Below are 19,543 nucleotides of genomic sequence, written 5' to 3' on the forward strand. Positions count from 1 at the left end.
TGCGAACATAATTCATATTTTCTATAGTTTGTGATGCTAAGGAGTCCAACCTAGTTGTTTTGTTCCTTCTTGTCTATGCTTAGGTTGTTTGTTTGGTTGGTTGTTTGGTGTGAATATATACTTTTATACTTAGCCAAAAAAAAACATATCTTTTAAAATAAGTAAAATATTTCTTTTAAAAAACTCTCAAAAGGCATGTTTTACTTATTAAAAAAGGGAGAAGATGTACATTGCTTTCCATTTCTTTTAGAATATTCAAGCATATCATGCCTCTCTTTTGAAAACATATGCTTTTGAAGTTTGATTTACAAAATCGGCTTGTTTAAAAAATATAGGCCATAGCTTTAGTTAATAGGATAACTATGATAAGGTTTGTTTCCAAATATTGCCTTAACGTTAATTTCAGTTAGGACATTGACGACTAGATTAAAAAGGGGAAAATAAAGGAAGAAAATAAAAGGAGAGGAGATGAGCAAATTGGTGATACGGAAAATCCCAATGAAGATACGTAAAAACCGTCGGTGGCTATGAGTCTACCAATCCACTATGGTTCAGGCGTTAAAGCCATTTTAATTACAAGTACATTATATGATCGACCATGCATGTATGTATAGCTATTGCATATGTATAAGCATTAACATAAGGTAACATGCACAAGTAAAAATGTACAAAGGGTCAGTTGCAGTACCAAGACACTTACATAGTCGATAGAACTTCCATAGAGTAGCTACGTATGAGATATGGAGTTAGGCGGGGTTAATAACTCTAAATGGAGTGAAACTAGATGAAACTAAACATGTGCGCTAGGTTCACTTCTAATGGAGTTATAATTCCTAAATGGATGAGACTTTTACAACAAGATGGCCTAAGAAGAATTCGACATTTCGACACGCTACGACTGACATAATATGATGACAGGAATTTTGACAAGCGAAGACAAACTGGCGAATTGACATATCTCTTGTTTTTAGACTTGGAACAAAAGTCAAATTTGCAATAAACATGGGACGATTAGACTGCGCACACCAAAACACAGCGTTTTGCTTCAAAGACACGCAAAAAAAAAAAATCAACGCTGACATGCGTGTCAGTGCTAGTTGTAGCGTGCCATTTGGCACTTATGACACATGGCTTATTTTAATTGGGCAATTAAAATATAACCGTTGTAAATTTTGCAACGGTTATATTTTTAAAAAATATAAATTAAAAAAAAATTACCAACGGCTCTATTTTTCGAGATCTATAAATAGAGACCCATTTTGCTATATTTTGGACACACTTAATTTTCTCCATCTTTACTAATTTCGTGTATTTGTTCTAATTATTTTCATTAACTCTTCTTCCATTGCTCTTTATTTTCAAATTCTTATAATTATGGATCCTAATCATCCTGATTATATAAGAAATCAACCCTAAAACCGCTCAAAACACCAAATGCCTAGGCATTAAAATCGCTTAATTAGCTCTCAAAATCAATCAAATTATCGCCAACCTTCTCAAAATCAATCAAAATATCGTCAACCCTCTCAGATAAATACCAATCAAAGGGCAGAAAATCGTCAAAATTATTCTCCTCAATATGATACTCTCTACTATGAATCTCCATCTAAAAATGTCAACCTTTCATATCGTCAACTTGATCCTAATTATGGATTTTCTCAATACCAAGAAGATTCATCTCCGAACAATGATGTTGATGATGATGGTAGTGAATACGAAGAAGGTGATGATGGTGATGGTATTGGTCAATAAGATCAAGATGATGATTCTGATGGTTTTGATGACTTTGTTCAGCCAACTCAATCATTTTCGCAATTACTATCAGCTAATCAATCTCAGCAACCACCGCAAACACAACCCGTTCAATCACAAAACCCACTTATCCCAGCAACAAGTTCTTGTGGTAAGAGGGTTTGGGATCAAGTTGAAGATGAACTCCTGATCTCCGCATTTATGAACACTTCTCTTAATTCGGTGAGTGGGACGAACCAAAAGAAAAATGTCTTTTGGGGAAAAGTTTGGGAAGCTTCCGAGACAGGAAGAATAGCAAACCCAACAGAAATTGCTCCCAGAAATGCTGATATGGTGAAAGGTCGTTGGAGTAGACTTGCTCCACGGGTTTTAAGGTGGGCTGCATTTTATGATTAAGCTCTTGCAAGAAAGAAGAGTGGTCAAAACGGTAATGATGTTATGAGATAAGCTCATTTATTGCATAATAGGAAACATGGTAGGTTCATCCTCGACCATGCTTGGAAAATGTTAAGGAAGTTTCGAAAATGGAGGTCAATAGTTATAAAATTAATGGAAACTCCACGTGGTCGCCCCAAAAATCCACAAGAAAATGTTGATTCGCCTGGAAGAGAAGGTAGCGGTAAGAGGACAAGAGTTGATGGAAGCGACTCAATTCCCGAGACACCTACTAGTGGTGAAGGAGGTGAAGTGGACCCACGTCCCTATGGTGGTAAGAAAGCAAAATCTAAGCTCAAAGGGGTGTCTGGTCAGACAGTTGAGTGTTTTAATACATTTAATGAAAGGCTTCAGATCCATTCAGAGGGTAGGAGTGCAGATGTTGAAAGAGAAGACAAAAAATTAGAGGTTCAAGCAAGGAAGGTTGCTGCAAAGGAACAAGAAATAGTGTTGGAAACCAGGATACAAAAAGTGTAAGAGTATCATAAGAACATGGATTTGCTACAAGTATTGTATGCAAAGGAAAAACGAACAACATTTGAGGAGGGTGTGATTGAGACACTAATAACATGGTTGACCAATAATCCAATTTTTCAGTGATTATGTTTATGTTAAAGTTAAGATATGAAAAAGTGAATTTCATGTTTAATTTTAAGTTTATGTTCACATTCCAATTTAGTTTATGTTTTAGTTTAAATTTTAGTTTATGTTTATGTTTACATAGAAGTTTCGGTAAAAGTTAACATTTGTATGTTGAAGTTCATTTAATAAAAAAAAGGTTTAAAAATATACTTGTGTAAATTTAAGCTTTACTTATTATATGAATTGACATATGAATACAACTTTTTACATGATTATACTATTTTTCAATTATTGTTCTGCTTTCTACATTATTGTACTGATGATAACACTATTGTTTTACTTTTTACATGATTGTACTATTTTTTACATTATTGTACTGCTTTTAACATTATTGTACTGATGATAGCACTATTGTTTTACTTTTTACATTATTGTACTACTTTTTACATTATTGTACTGCTTTTTACATTAGAGTTCGTATTGTGTCGGACTCGTCCGACACAATCAGCCGTCGGACCACTTCACTTGAGTTTCAGGTAGTCTTCATTTTTTTTCAGGTAGTCTTTATTTTTTTTCAGGTAGTCTTCATTTTTTTTTTCAGGTAGTCTTCATTTGTTTTCAGTTGGCCCATTATTTCTTTCAGTTGGTCCATTTTTTGTTTCAGTTGGTCCATTATTTGTTTCAGTTGGTCCATTATTTGTTTCAGTTGGTATACATATTACGAAACAAAGTCCAACTGAAACAAAACAAAGTCCAACTGAAACAAAACAAAGTCCAACTGAAAAAAAAAACAAAGTCCAACTGAAAATGGAAAATAGGAAAAGAATGAAGACTTAAATTAAGAATTTCATGAAGAAAACTTCTAACCTCAGTCAAGGTCTTCATCATGGCAGGCAATAAGTCCTGAAACCTATCCCTATCAGCGGAGGTTTCAAGACACTGGATGAAGTTAATTACAGCATTCAAAGCGGCGATTCGAACATTAGAAGAAGGAGAATTGGTGAGGCAATTGAAGAACACTTGATGAAGTTCCTTAATATAAGGCACCAAAGAGTCGCAAGTTGAAAAAAGCAGACTCTTGCAACTTGGAGGAATGAGATGAAACATACTGGAACATAAAAGGAAGAAGTTCAGGCCATCCATTGTCAGGAAGAATACCAGAAGCAAGTTCAGATATGGTGTCGCACATAGCTTCTTTGAGACAATTTTGTCGTCCTCACGGTGGTGTGTGGAGGTCTTGGAAGCGCGGTTTTTTATTTGGGTCAGCCCCGTCTGACGGAAACTATTAGGTCAGACGGTCTGACCCAATAGTTTCACTTTACAATATTGTACTTCCCTTTACATTATTTTATGCTATATAACTCAAACATCCTTGTAACAGCCCGCTCTTCCGAGCTGCTAGCGAAATACACTTGACAACCATAAACTAGAATCCAAATCTTAATTAATAAAATCGCAGCGGAAAAATATCCTTAAATGCACCAATATCTCCAATACTATTCTCAAATATCATATACAACGAAACATAAATAACTATTCTCAAATTAGCTATCTATATACAAACTCAATCCTTAATCTAGGACGCGACCATAATCTTGCTTCACTTCCATTCTCGAGCTCTTGATACCAAACCTGCAAATTCAGAGAAGAAACTACAAAACAAACACAATTCCAAAATGAGTGGAAAACTCTTAACCTTTACTTCAGCCCGTTATAAACATTTTATTTCTCAAATCATTTTCATTTCGTTACAACGCTGGCATAGCTCATTCTCTTAAACAATCAGTGGCAAGTACAGGCTTTGGACAAAGGACAAACAATGCCTCCAAGGTTCGTTATGGAGCTCAGCAATACTACCCCCAAGGTTCATTATGGAGCGTAGCCGACCGTTCCAGGTCAAAAGAGTAACCATCCTCCACCCATACCTTGCCCACTTTCTATTTTTAGTTCATAAACTAAGCCAGCAAAACAGTTGCATATTCATAATCAATCAATAACATCGCATCATCACATTCATATCTATGGCCATAGTACGAACTTAAGTATTAAAAAACAGAATAGAGATCCACACACACATGGGCATGAGTAAATAATTTTACTGAACATAAAAGTTACCTGAAACGTTATCCAATTCTGAACAACACCTTCAATAATCTTCATCTCCAAATGAGACTCAAACTCCATAATCATCCTCCATAATAACCTCACAATAATAACAATAATCAATAGGATCCTCACTAAATAAGAACTAATTTAAACTAAATCTCCCAAATAGAAACTAACTAATTCTATGTAACTTCTATACTTATCTTCAAATATGACAACTCCAACTACAACAATAATAACCACAACAACACCCACCCAACAACACCTACTATAATAGAGCTACAACAACAACTTCACCACCACCACCACCACAACGCATGACTACCACCAACAATTATAACATCACTGAACCAACAACAACCAACATCACGCAGCAACAACAAGAACAGAAGAACAACCTATAACAACTACAACCAACAACACGACAACACCAATCAACAACAACAAACCAAAACCATGGCACATCACCACCACCATAACAACATAACAACAACAACAACTGACAAAAACAATAACAACAGCAACTTGGGCTTTAATTTACAAAGAAAAGGGTTTGAATTAATGATAAAGAGGAAATTTACCTCTGCTCTACTAGGAGCAGCGAAGACAGAGAAGAACCGAGAAACATTGGGGTCGAGGGAGATTTTCGAAGCTTTGGAACTTCGGCGTGGAGGCGGAGGCGTTCGTCGGCGAAGCAGCGAACAGCAACAACAACATCGACATCGACGAAACAGAGGAGGAGAGAGAAAACGAGACATCAACGGTGCCGACAAGGAGGAAACTCTGGCGAAGGGAAGAGACGACAACAGGCGAACACCGACGAGCAGCAGCAGCGCGTCAACGGCAACGCAAGTCCGGTGGTCGTTCGTCGGTGGAGATCGAGCAGGACGAGAGGGAGAGAAAAATAAAAATATTGGGGTTTGGGGTTTGGGATTTTACTGGAAATGACGAGGATGTTTGAGAGTGAATATGGGTTTTGGTTCTTTTGGGTTTGCAAGTAAAAACGGACAAGGGAAATGAAAATAAACCGCCTCTAATTTCCCTATTTGGCCAAATACCACATAACTTAAACTTAAAATCTGAAAATATAAAATAATAATAATAATAATCTAATATAATTAAATAAATACATTATAACAAGACAAATAGAAATAATACTCCACAACTCAAATAAAACAAGATTTCCGAATCATAATTAACTCAATAATTATAATTAGCTTTTAATTAAATGCTCTTAAAAACAGGGCTATTACAATCCTTGTTCACCATTTTCTCACACCAAACCCAAACACAATATTGTTCACCATTTTCTCACACCAAACCTAAACACAAGAATGAACTCCTTCAACTTAAACTTTTCCCGTTCAAGTTCCTTTAGTTCCTCTAGTTCTAATGAAAGAAGATCATCCCGAGCAATAATTGATAAAGAAACAGATGATTTCTTGACCAATATTGTTCAACCACTTGCTCCAACTCTTATATCAAATGTAACTCCAACACCAAGGAATAAAAGAGCAAAAGTGACTGATGATAATGAAGAAGGTCATGCACGGCCTAATCGAGGCAGGGAGGAAAGTCATAGACGATTGTTCAATGATTACTTTGCTGATCAACTTGTCTATTCAGCTCGTTTATTTCGTCGAAGATTTCGAATGCAGCGGCATGTCTTTCTTCGGATTATGGAAAGTGTCGTTGCAAGTGATGTATGGTTCACTCAAAAAAGAGATGCTACGGGTCAGTTAGGTTTATCGCCCCTACAAAAGTGTACAGCGGCTATTCGAATGCTTGCCTACAGGGTAGCGGCGGATTCGCTTGACGAGTATGTGCGAATTAGTGAAAGCACATACAGCTCGAATAGCATTGATGAAATTCACAAAGGGGGTCATCATGAAATTTGGTGCGGACTACTTGAGACGGCCTACTCTAGAAGATTTGGCTAGACTATTCAGATTCGGTGAAGAACATGGATTTTCGAGCATGGTTAGCAGCATAGATTGTATGCATTGGGAATGGAAAAATTGTCCGACTGCATGGAAAGGACAATATCAAGGAAGAGCTGGTGTTGCTACTTTAGTTCTTGAAGCTGTTGCTGATCGTGACTTATGGATATGGCATTCTTTCTTCGGGATACCAGGTTCCTGCAATGACCTAAATGTTCTTCACCGATTTCCTGTGTTTAGGGATGTTTTAGAAGGTCAAGCACCACCTGTGCAATTTACGGTGAATGGTAACCAATATGATAAGGGTTATTATCTTACTGATGGTATATATCCGAATTGGGCTACATTCATTCAATCAGTTACATGTCCTCAAACTATCAAGGACAAGTTATTTGCTCGGCACCAAGAAGGAGCTCGAAAAGATGTGGAGAGAGCATTTGGGGTGCTGCAATCTCGGTTTGCTATTGTTCGTAGACCATCCCTCGCATGGGATGAGGAAATTCTCAATGACATCATGTTGTCTTGCATAATCATGCACGACATGATTGTGGAAGATGAACGAGATACATATGTACACTACGCAGATACTACTAAATTCACTACGAACACAAGTAATAATGGGGACGAATTTGAATACTATCATGATCGGATCGTAGATATCAACTAGTACATGGCCAATAGAGATGCAATTGAAGATCAACATGTGCATCATTCCTTGAAACGTGATTTGGTTGCCAATATATGGGTTTGGTCGTAATGTTAATTAAGAGCATTTTATGCATTTCTTTCTTAATTAAGTTTTATGTTTTTCGTTCTTAGTGAAGTTTTATGTACTTTTTTTCTTAATTAAGTTTGTAATTGTCGCACCAATATAGCATTTTATGTATTTTATGTATTTTGTTCTTCAAATTATATTAAAAATGGTAATTGTGTCTCATAAATTAATTAGTAGATCGTTAATTATGTATGCATAAGATAGTGGTAACTAATTTTGCATTCAATTACTTAATGAAAACGCTAATTACGTATGCTACGTATTAATAAAAGCTAATTATGTAGATCACTTAATTATTAAAATGATAATTATAATTTTTAAATTATTAATTTAATTAATTAATAATAAAATATCAATTAGTAATGAATATTTCATATCATTAAAAAGTAAATAATAAAAATATTGTATGATGGTGGTTGGGCCATGAGAGAGAAAATATTAGTAGTTGGGGTGGGGTCAAAAAGTAAGAGAGAAAGGGAAAAAGTAGTTGGGATGATTGAAAAATGGTTCATTGTTAAGAAGATGAGTGGGAAAAGATTATGGGATGTTATTTTTTAGAGAGAGAAAGTTAGAAAGAGAGTGGGATGATGTTTTTTTCAATTGTGATTAATGGTGCTCTTATGTGCCGATTTCTATTATAATTTTGTTTTGAGATTTGAGAGTTATGAGTGACTCGTGAGATTATAAGGTGAGGAGATGAGTTATAAGTGTAGGTTTAGGTACTTCAGATTTAATGGTGTTTTCAGAACATAGTAGGTCTATATAAGATTTTAGAAAATAATTGGTAAGAGATATTTTAAAATAATTTGGAGAAGGATTATGTTTATAAAATATATATTTATTAATAAATATAATTAATATAATTAACTAATTTTATTGATTAAATTTGACTTATAAAATGGGTTTTATATAATTGGGCTTTCATAAAAACTATATTAAAAGATTTTCGTAAACGAGCTTTTAGAAAGTTATATTAAAAAATTTTAGAAAGTGGGCTTAGTAAAACTGTCGGCATGGTTTATAAAAAAAAAAAAGTTTTCAGAAATGGGTTAATAAAAAGAGTTAGAAAATGGTTTTGGTTTAAAACATTTTATTTTAGACTCGTTTATTATTCTTTTCCTCGATCCGGACCAATTAGAGCGATGTATTAGTCATCACAAGGTATTTTTTTAAAAAGAAAAATGGTAAGATGAAGGACCCTACTGAAGTGGTACCTTGCACAAGTATAACCAGCCAGGTTTGCAGGTCAAACTCCTTGGAGGAAGAGGGGATGGTAAGCGAAACCTCATCCCAAAGATCCCCTAGTGGGATTTGATCCCATAACCTTGAAATCATGAGGCCAAACCTTTACCACTAGACCAACCCTTGCTTGGTATCGTAGGGTACTAAATGGAGAGACAGGATTATGTGTCTACAGAAGGGGAATGCGGGTGTTAGTAGTAGACATTACCTGAAATCCTGCTCGGCGACTTTGATAGTCGGGGGAGGCTTCCAATATCCTTTATCCTTTAATCTAATGAGATTCCCCTCAAAAAAGTTAAGAATTGAATAATGAGATTCATTACATTTTTTAGTTAGACTTGGACTTTTCCAAAATATTCTTTCATTGGGTGTCATAGTACTTATGTCATTACGCATATTGGGTCTTTCTAAAAATAATAGGCATAGTTAGTCGAGCATGATAATCATAGTCTTGACTTATGAATCGTGTTATTATTCTTAACATCTTTAGATATAAAAGCTACATTGAGGTTGTAATAATAACATTATCTTAGCTCATAATTCATGTTTTTTTGCTAAGCAAGTGAGAGTATTATATATATAAAACACCATTTTACAACCAAATCCATTAAAGGGGAGGCAAACCAACTAGGTTGGACCCCCTCACCCTTAGATAGGCACTACTGCAAGTGTTTATACATCAATTACAGACAAAGGAACCATTCCCCATCTTTCCTAGTAGTCTTTTTAGGTAATACTACCCGTTTACAATACTAATCACTTGTTTGCAAACATGCATGATTGATATTGGGAGCACATTGTTCCCAATACACTTTATTTCTACCCTGCTATATCATATATACCATAGCAGCAACCCCATCTAGGAAGACATTCTTCTGAAACTTTGTTCTCCCGCTGTTCTGTATCCATCTAAGTAGATATTGTAAATGAAACACTCCGATAATTCTCTCTTTTTTGAAATACCTTTATAATATAAACCTTAGAGAATTACCCAGGCATTATCGCCCGTGTGATAACGTATCGGCATATTCAGAATTTTGCAGCGGAAAACAATTTACTAAAACCAACTTTATTAAACTCACTAAATAAATGACAAGTGTTTGAAACTTAAACAAACCAACTTAAATAAACAACCATTTGAAATAAATATGTTCCTACAAAAACAGAAATTAAACTATGCTAGATATACAGTCTCTCCACTCCAGATTCCCAATGAGATGCACATCTGCGAACCTGTAATGTCAGTGCTATATCGACTCTGCTCACCAGAAGGATCATCACAGGATCAATAGGCAAAGCCATGATCACGCATACAAGTAAAGCAAGTAGTCAGCAAAGCTCAGTACTACATATCAAACATAAACATTCCTAAGCATGATACTAAATAATAACGTATAGGAATAAATAAGAAATAATCATATAATAATCTGCAGGCAACTTTTATTGAACTAAACTCAAAACATCTTTTATTTACTTTAATGGAATAGTTATTGGACGAGTTGACTTATCTACTAATGTGAAATACGGGCGCGACTCCGTACTTCAGAGTGACCTCGATATCGAGGAACCTTTGAACTGAAAAGAGGGATGGTGATCAATCCATTCCTAGAAAAGCCATGGGCTACCACCTGTACTCCAACCCTTAGTGTCCAACTCTAGACGTGCACCAGTCTAAAGTCTATAACTTATTCTCGTTACACTTTACGTTGGTTACATATTATTACTTATATTGAGACGCACATATAAGTAACACATACATAAATAATCAGACATGCACAACTGAACTTATTTTATCTTTGGATTTAATCACAACTCACAATCCAAGACTACTTTAATTCCTTTTGACTCTTAACTTTCTATACTTATAGGAGACTACTTTAATTCCTTTATAGGTACAACTTATAAACTTACCAAATAAGGTCCACGGTCCTCATAAGAGAATAAATAATACTTCTCAAAGAATACATGCATTACATGATTCACTTTAACATATACTAATTCTTATGCGAATTAATAAATAAACTTTATTAATATGCTTGCATCAATTATTCCACACAAATATATAATTCGATATTCATAATCAATTCCAAGTCACATGTTGCACACAGGCATAAAACATGTAAAATAATTTCCAGAAATCACATATATGAACAAAATAGGTTCCTATACATGATACTAAAATTTAAATCTTCCTTAGAACATGATACTAAGCCACATAGCACATAATTATGTACGTATCTTGTATATACTAGCCTGTAGGCCACTTTTAAACCGTTAAAAGTCTCCTACAATGTATTCTCCGCCTAGAAAACAAAGTAACTAAATAACTTGAAATAAAAATTACACCAGCTTTAAATAATTTAAAACTCCTTAAAACACGTTTTAAAATCGTTTTTAAGTATCAAACTTGAATTATTTTTGATTCCTAGTATAGTACTACTATTCTAGTAATTTAAAATCCTTAAAAACTCTATAAATAACTTTTTTTTGAAATTACAACATCTTTAAAATCTAATAACCCTCCTTAAAACATGTACAACATATTTCAAATCACGTACTAAGTAAATCTCATAGTTCATAATATATTACTTTAGTTTTCTAGCAATTTAAAACCCTAAAACTCTTGTTTTCATGATTAAAACTAAAATAAACTCAATATAACAAATCTGAAATTTCTTATAATATATAACTACATATGCCGAAATTATATATATAAAAAACAGTAATTTAACTACTAAACATAATTAATAATAATAAAATAACATAAAAACCTAGTCTTTTAATGGAATCTTAAGAAGGAAGAAAGAAAATAACCAACAAAAGAGGAGGAATAGAGGCGTCGGCAAGGACAGGACCCCAAGCAGCAGCACGGCAGAGCAAGTTTCGAGATTTTAGGGAGACTTGTGACGTTTCTTGTTGAAGAAGAAACGTTACTTGAAGAAGAAGAAAGGTAATTTGAGAGAAAGAGAACGACGGCCGAAGAGGAGAGAGAAAATCTAAGGGAAGGAAGAAAGGGCGTGGATGGCGTGAGTTGAGAGAAAAGTATAATTGTGTGGGATAAAATAATTGGGTATTAGGATATTTATCTAAAGGCTTCCGTTTTTAGGCTTAGGAAAAGAGATAAGGTTTAATGAAGTTTGATGATCCATAAGATGAGCAACTTAAGACTTTAATCATCAACATGACTCTTTTCCTTTTTATCCTATTAGGATTTTCGATTCCATTAGACTTCTTTTTCAATATACTTTAATATTTAAAACTTTTATTAGAACATGCTTAATTAAAATACTTTCAATTTTATTAAGCCATGGAAAATAATTTCATTTGACTTTTAAAGTGGTCAACCTTTTAAATCGTCAAGTCATTTTCCAACTTATTTGGGTTTAAAAATAACCATATATATACTTTAATATATTTATAAAATTCTTTAAAATTATGGGGGATTACAATAAATCATCTGTTTGTGCCGAGCATTTCATCCATCCCTTGAAATAGCTTAAGCAAGCTAAACTGAAGGGACATACACTTAAAGAAGAGATGTTGATGATCTTCTTTATGTCAAGCACACAATATGCAAGAATTAGTGTTGCTTACACCCATTACAGCAGTCTAGCTGTTGTCTGTAGCTTACCTTGTATGGCAAGCCAGATAATGAATCTATGTTTAGGTAAATTCATCCTATTCCATACTACTCTATCCCAGTGAACTCTTTCTTGTTCTCCCATCAAAGTGTCATACACTTTCTTCACTGAATAGTGTATCATGTTCCTGAATTCAGCTTGTGTGAATGACTGTTTCAGCTGTTCCTTAATCTGGCAAAGTTTCCTCCAATACCAACTTGAGCTTGTTGTAGGAGTATATTCCCACCAATCTGCCCCTTTTTAATACACTGAATGTACCCATTTGAGCCACACATTATCCTGCTTAGTAGCTATAGCCCACACATATCTACCAAGATTTGCTACATTCCATTTAAATACATCTCTAAAGCCCAGTCCTCCTGCATTCTTAGGTGTACATACTTTCTCCAAAGCAATGTTCCCAGATTTAAGAGTGAAATATTGCCCACTCCATAGAAATGATCTACAGATCTATGTGATTCTTTGAGCACTTGTTGAGGTAGGATAAATACCTTAGCCCAGTATTGGTGAATGCTCATCAATACTGAATTGACTAACTAGACCCTGGCAGTATACGATAAATTTCTAGATCTCCATACTCTAATCTTGGTTGTCATCTTTTTTATCAGCACTTCACATTGTGTCACATTTATTCTTTTTGCACATATTAGGACCCCCCAGGTACTTAAATCGCAACTGTTGATGAGTGAAGCCAGAGATATCCACAATTCTTTGTTGTTCTCTATGATTCATTCCACATGTATGTATGGCAGATTTGGAAAGATTTGCTTGTAGTCCACTGGTCATAGAGAATAGCTTGAAGGCTCTCAACAGAAGATAAGTAGATGCATACTCACCTTTACAACACATAACTAAATCATCAACAAAGCACATATGTGTGAGTTTGATTTCCTTGCATCTAGGATGATATTGAAATTGATCTATCTCTCCCATTTTTGTCAGTATTCGAGATAGATATTCCATACACAGTACAAAGAGAAAGGGGGAGATAGGATCCCTCTGCCTCAAAGCTCTAGTGGAACTGAAAAAACCTTCCATCACTCCATTAATCATCAGGGAAAATTTGGGTATTGTGACACACTCCATAACCAGCATTCTGAATTGCAAAGGGAACCCTAGAGCCTCAAGCATCTCTCTTAGAAACTCCCAATTAACAGTGTCATAGGCCTTTTGCAAATCAATTTTTAGTAAACACCCTGACTGTGTCTGATTTCTACCATAGTGCTTGACTCACTCTTGTATCACCATGATGTTATGGATTATGCTTCTACCATGTACAAAACCCCCTTGATTCTCCATAATCAAAATAGGAAGCACTAATCGTAGCCTGTTATAAAGGACCTTAGTAATACATTTATACAATGTATTGCAGCATGAAATATGTCAAAATTCTGCAACAATTTTAGGACATTTTGTCTTGGGAATCAAAGTGATGATAGTTGTATTTACCTCCTTCAATATTCTGCCACTCTGAAGAGAATCTAGCACATCATCAATAATATCTTCACCTATGATAGACCGAGCATCCCTGTAACAGTATGTCCCATATCCATCTGTATCTGGTGCCTTGGACCCTGGAATGGAAAATAGAGCCTTCTTAATCTCATCCACAGTGTATGGAGCATTTAAGATTTCCATGTGCTCATCTGTAATAATAGGCCCCTTCTGAACCAATTTCTGCATCACTGGTGTTTTACTTGTAACATTACTACCAAGCAACTTCTGGTAGTAAGACAAGAAAGCATGAGAGACTGAACCTGGGTTGTCACACCAGTTTTCATTTTCATCATATATACTGTATATCAGATTATGTAGCTTCCTGGATCTAATACTCTGATGAAACAAGGATGTATTTTCATGCCCATCCTTGATCCAACTAGCCTTTGCTTTTTGTGAAAGAAATTCCACATAAGCTTGATATTAAATTTTATAATTCTGAGAGGCCTCCAGCTCTTCTGCTATGTACTCCAAGTTACTCGGATTTCCATGCATTCTTTGTTGAGCCTCCATCATGGTATTATATGCCTTTAGATCTGCTGCATGAATATCTGAATAGCCTTCTTTGTTCAATCTTCTCAAGTCTACTTTAATACTTTTCAACTTCTTTAGAATTTGGAACATCCTGGTCTCTTGTACCTCTACCCTCCAATTCCTTTTTATTATCTCCAGAAACTTAGGAGAAGTCCTCCACATGGTAAAGTATTTGAATGGTTTTTCCCCCCACTAATGATAGGGTGTATTGTCAGCATCATAGGTGTGTGATCTGAAAGGATGCTTCTGCAGAGGGGTAAGCATCTAACTATGATTGATTTGCAACCATTCAATCAATCTTAGAGAATACCCTATGTACACCTTCTTGTTTGTTGTTCCATGTGAAAAATTACCAGATGATTTAATGTCCTGTAAACCATAGTGTATCATACAGGTTCTGATATCTACCATTTCAGCATCTCTAACTGGTGCCCCAATTCTTTCTTCACTGCTCATAACAGAATTAAAATCCCCACATAGTATCCATGCATCAGTTGTCATGAGCATTCTCAACTCCTCCCATAACCTCAGCCTTCTCCCTCTTTCATTGAATGCATATATGAAGGTAACATAAAAGCCTCTATAACTATTTACAAGTTACAAGAAGCAAGGAATAAATTGCTCTGAACATTTACAAATGTTCAAGTGAAAGCTTGTAGGTTTCCAAGCTATCAGGATCCTTCCTCTATCAATCATGGATGAGTTGGATGTAAAACACCATCCATGAAACATTCTCTGATATATAACTTTCCAAGGTTTTGAGCTTTAACCTTGGTCTCTAAGAGGCCAACAACACCAGATGAATTTAAGTGAATGTAGTTCTTCACCTCCAACTGCTTTCTAGTGTTATTAATACCTCTTACATTCCAACACAAGATTCTATCCATTCAAGTTGGGAGGTTTTCCCCCTTCCTTGTTTATATCCTCCTTCTCATCATCTCTGCTAACCTGATGTACAATCTCTACAAATTATTGTACCTCTACTTGTTGTGCCTCTACTGGTGCTTCCATTATGATGGGAACAAGCTGTTTAGCTCTCCATACTTGTTTGATTTGCTTCTTTCTACACTCATTGACACTATGCCCAAATCCTTTACAATGAGCACATTGTAAAGGTGACCATTCAAATGTCACAGGAACTTCAGTTAGCTCTCCTTTCTCATTCCAGAACTGGACAACTTCGGGAAATTTATAGTCGATCTTAATCTCAATTAAGATACGAGCATATTGTAATTTTTCACGATTTCTAGTTGCTTCATCTCGTTTAATTGGATCACCAATCTGACTAGCAATCTTATGCAGAGATTTTTTCCCCCCCAATATTTCAGATTCAATTTGAGTTGCACCCAAACTGGAACTGTTTTGAGATCATCCTTCTCAAAATCCATGTCTGAATTCCATTGTTTCATGATCAATGGCTTCCTATCAAAGAAGTAATGGCCATTTACTACATGGTCCCTAGCATCCATCGCCTTAAATCGTACTAGGAACATTCCCCTCTTCACCATAGCCACCATATCAACACTATGATTCCTCCAAATCCTCCGAAAATATCCTTCCATGACATGAATGGGTGGATTTGCACCTAATACATAACAAATTAAGGAAGAATTCCAGAAATCAATCTCTTCCTATATATCTTCCATCCCTATAGACACTGGTTCAGATTGAACATTGTTTTGAACATTTGAGCCACTCTGTTTTTCATTTGCAATATCAATTCCTTCTACATTTACAGCCTGATCAACATTAAGATCATCATCAAATTGATGCAGGATAGGAACAATATTGCCTCCATCATATGCCTTTTCACAAACTGCTGGTGTGTTATTCACCTCTGCACTCCTGTGACTGGATTGAAGCCACTCATTAAAGTTATGGCGAATTTCGGATTGCTGCCTCAACTCTTGCACTGAAGATTCAGGTGTCATAGGTTGACCAATCCCTAAACCAAAGTCCAGAGCCTCGATTCCTAATATTTCGTCCATTGACTTCGTTTCAAAGCTTGCGAGTCCGATGATGGACCTGTTGCTTTAACTTTCTCAGTTGCTTTCCCATTTTTACTTGCTTGAGCACTTCCCCCTGATTTCCTTGCCATGGCAACAATACAGAATGTATTGAGAAGAAATTGCAGAAGAATTGTTCAAGTTACTGTTCCATTGAATCCATAATTCATGTTTAATGACCTGTAACTATGGTTTTCATATTCTAACTAATTGTTGCCCCGGGTGAAGCCTCGGTCCTTGCGTGTAAGTCGTTTATTTTTTTAAAATTAATTGAATGATATGTCCCCATATCAGTGTATACATTTAGATGACATGTGACGACCTCCAATACTTCATAACTTTAAATTAGTATTGAGTATCGGGTTCATAATAAATTTATTGTGATATCATCCATTTTTCGAAAAATAGATTACTCTTTTAATTCAAAATGAGTCATTTTTAAACAAAGAATGGTTGTTTACCTTAATGAGTTGTATATAAGTAAAAGTGACTCATTTAGGACAAAAAGATACTCAAGTATAAAGGGTAACTTTTTATATTAAATAGATCAGTCCTATATAAGTTTATAAGTGTCTGTATATTTATAAACAATAGTTACTCGCGCACGAACTTATATCATACAATGGATCAGTCCTTCAAATTAAAAGTTTAATATCATTTTTCAAATCATAAAGACACATTCCATTTTCGTTCCTACCTATAATTAATTGAAATTAACTACAATATAATTTTCTCAAATTTCTCCTTCGGACAGGTAGTAATACTGTGTCTTTTTATTTTGTAAAATATGTTCGGGCCCTTTCTCCGCCAATCTTTGCTTACCCGTGGGCCTTCCAGTATCACTTTGGAGCTCGCAACGACTAAGTATAAATTAAGAGTTGATGGGTCCATTAAAGATTTTCATAAATGTAGCAAAGTTGATTTGATATTTAATAACAGCAAAATGAATTTTATAAACACCCATCAGATAAGTTGGAAGAGTTTGGATAATAGCTTTGATAAGAACTTCCTTGCCCGCCGTAGACAACAACTTTCCTTTTGTGCTCTCAATTTCTTCCACATTCTATTTAAAAGTTCTCTGAACACTACCTTTTTTTATCTGCCACAAATAGTAGGAAAGCCGAGATATTTCTGAGGCTTGTTAACTTGCCTTGTATGGAGAAGATCAATCAAATCTTATTTTTTCTCACAGCTTACATCTTTACTAAAAGACAAATTCGACTTGTCATAGTTATATTTCTGCCCGGATGTTGCTTCATATTTGTAGAGAATATCAACTTTAATTCTGCATTTCTGTCGAGTAGCCCTCGTAATAAAGAGAAGATTATCATTTGAAAAAGAAGATGAGAAATTTCTGGTCCATTTCGGCTGGCTTTAGCACCATGAGGCTCTCTAGCAAGAACCTTCTGTTGGATCATTTGGGAGAAAGCATCAGCAACCAAGATAAAAAGGAAGGGAGAATGAGGATCACCCTAGTGCAAGCCTCTACAGAGACAAACAGAACCACAAACTCTTCTATTGATGATAAAAGAGTATTGAACCGATGCCACACGACTCATTATCAGATTCACCCATTTTCCATCAAAACCCATCGTCAATAAGAGTTTCTTAAGAAAACCCAACTCGGCCACTCCACTCGATCATAGGTGTTACGCAGTTATGAACTAGTAAATACACTGCTTTTCCACAACAGGTTCTTCAATGGAGACTTGTGCAAAGATATCCCGATCAAATGATCCCGAACCTGGGCTTCATTCCCGAACCTGCAAAAAGGGACCCACCCTTGAGGTTAGGGTGGTGGCTCCCCCTCCAAAGCTTAAGTCTTATATCAGGAGTAAAAAGAGAAAGTTTAGAGAGAGAAAGTAGAGAGAGTTTTCACAAAGTAATAGTACACTGCCCTGAAAAAAGGTGTCTTCCTCCTAATTTCAAGGACTATTTATAGTGTTTGGAGAGATTGATCTACCTTGAGGTCACCCTAATTTAAGATAACCTGATTTGCTAAGCAATAGGAGCAAGACACATGGCAGGCAATGATTGGGAGGTATACGTCATTCAATCATATGCAGATGTTTTTTGGGGCTCTAACCTAAGTGTATGCCAGGCAAAAAAGATGGGCTGGAACTTTTTCTGAATAGGGATTTGTACTTCAGCTATCCCCTTTTTGCCTTGTGCTCTTATTTGCAGGTAGGAGACATGTGGACGCTCTAGATGAATCCACGTGTCCCTTGGGGAGCCGTTGATTTCCAAACTACAACATTTGCCCCTAAAAGGGGTTTTTACTGTTTGGCGCCAACGGTTAAAAAACCCGTTTACTTTACGAAAACTATCTTGATTTTTAAAGAAATGGCAAAGGGCGCATTATTTCGGTTTAACCGGTCACTCGCCAATGATCTTTTGATTCCAACGGTTATTTTTATCGGAGCAGCAGTTTTTTTTACCCCTCTATAAATATGGACTTTTGTCCTGTCTTAGACCATTTCACACCTTGAGAGAATTTTCTCTGAGAGATAGACTCTGCCTTTTTCCGGATTTCTAGAGAGAGTGCGTTCGTCTAGATCCCATTAACTTCACCGATTTTCCGAGTATCTCTTCAGGTATCCCCCTTCTTCTTTTGCTCTCAATTGTTTATTTTCCGTTTTAGAAGTTCAATAAAAATGAATTCCTCTTCTTCATCGAATAATCCCGACCTCCTAAGAGTTGGTCTTGACACTAGAGCCGATAGCCTACCTTCTTCAGCACATTCTAGAGTTGGGCCTATTTTAGCCGATCACCCACCAACAGTGGACGCACAAAGTCCTTCTTAGAGCTGGAAAGCAGTTCTGATGAGGAACTGGTGGAATACTTCAGAATAGCAGAGTATTCTACCCCCGAACAATTCCTCCTTTAAGGGATCGTCCAATTGGATACCCTTCAAAGAAATGTTTTTACAATGATAACTTCTTGGTCGTCGCTGGCTTGCGGTAGGCCGAAGATATAGGTATAAATTGATTTTTCTTAAGTAAAACTCCTCGTCTGAGTTCTTAGTCCTACTAA

At 35.7% G+C, this 19,543-nt stretch overlaps 2 protein-coding genes and 1 pseudogene across 2 annotated transcripts; all 3 read left to right on the top strand.

The window, feature by feature from the left end:
* The first annotated feature begins 1,434 nt into the window (after positions 1-1,434).
* On the top strand, positions 1,435-2,675 carry LOC104906522 (glutathione S-transferase T3-like; annotated as a pseudogene).
* Positions 2,676-6,209: 3,534 nt separating this feature from the next.
* Positions 6,210-6,815, top strand: LOC104906544 (uncharacterized). Its single transcript, XM_010695313.2, has one exon. The coding sequence runs from the start codon at positions 6,210-6,212 to the stop codon at positions 6,813-6,815; it is 606 nt and encodes a 201-aa protein (XP_010693615.2).
* A 37-nt stretch (positions 6,816-6,852) lies between these two features.
* Positions 6,853-7,482, top strand: LOC104906543 (uncharacterized). Its single transcript, XM_010695312.2, has one exon. The coding sequence runs from the start codon at positions 6,853-6,855 to the stop codon at positions 7,480-7,482; it is 630 nt and encodes a 209-aa protein (XP_010693614.2).
* Positions 7,483-19,543: the final 12,061 nt, after the last annotated feature.

The sequence above is a fragment of the Beta vulgaris genome, chromosome 3 (genome assembly GCF_026745355.1).
Source record: "Beta vulgaris subsp. vulgaris cultivar EL10 chromosome 3, EL10.2, whole genome shotgun sequence".
In the NCBI taxonomy this organism is placed as follows: Eukaryota; Viridiplantae; Streptophyta; class Magnoliopsida; order Caryophyllales; family Amaranthaceae; genus Beta; species Beta vulgaris.

Excerpts from the sequence above, each read along its gene's own strand:
- LOC104906544 (XM_010695313.2), top strand. The coding sequence starts at position 6,210 with ATGAACTCCTTCAACTTAAACTTTTCCCGTTCAAGTTCCTTTAGTTCC.
- LOC104906543 (XM_010695312.2), top strand. The coding sequence starts at position 6,853 with ATGGTTAGCAGCATAGATTGTATGCATTGGGAATGGAAAAATTGTCCG.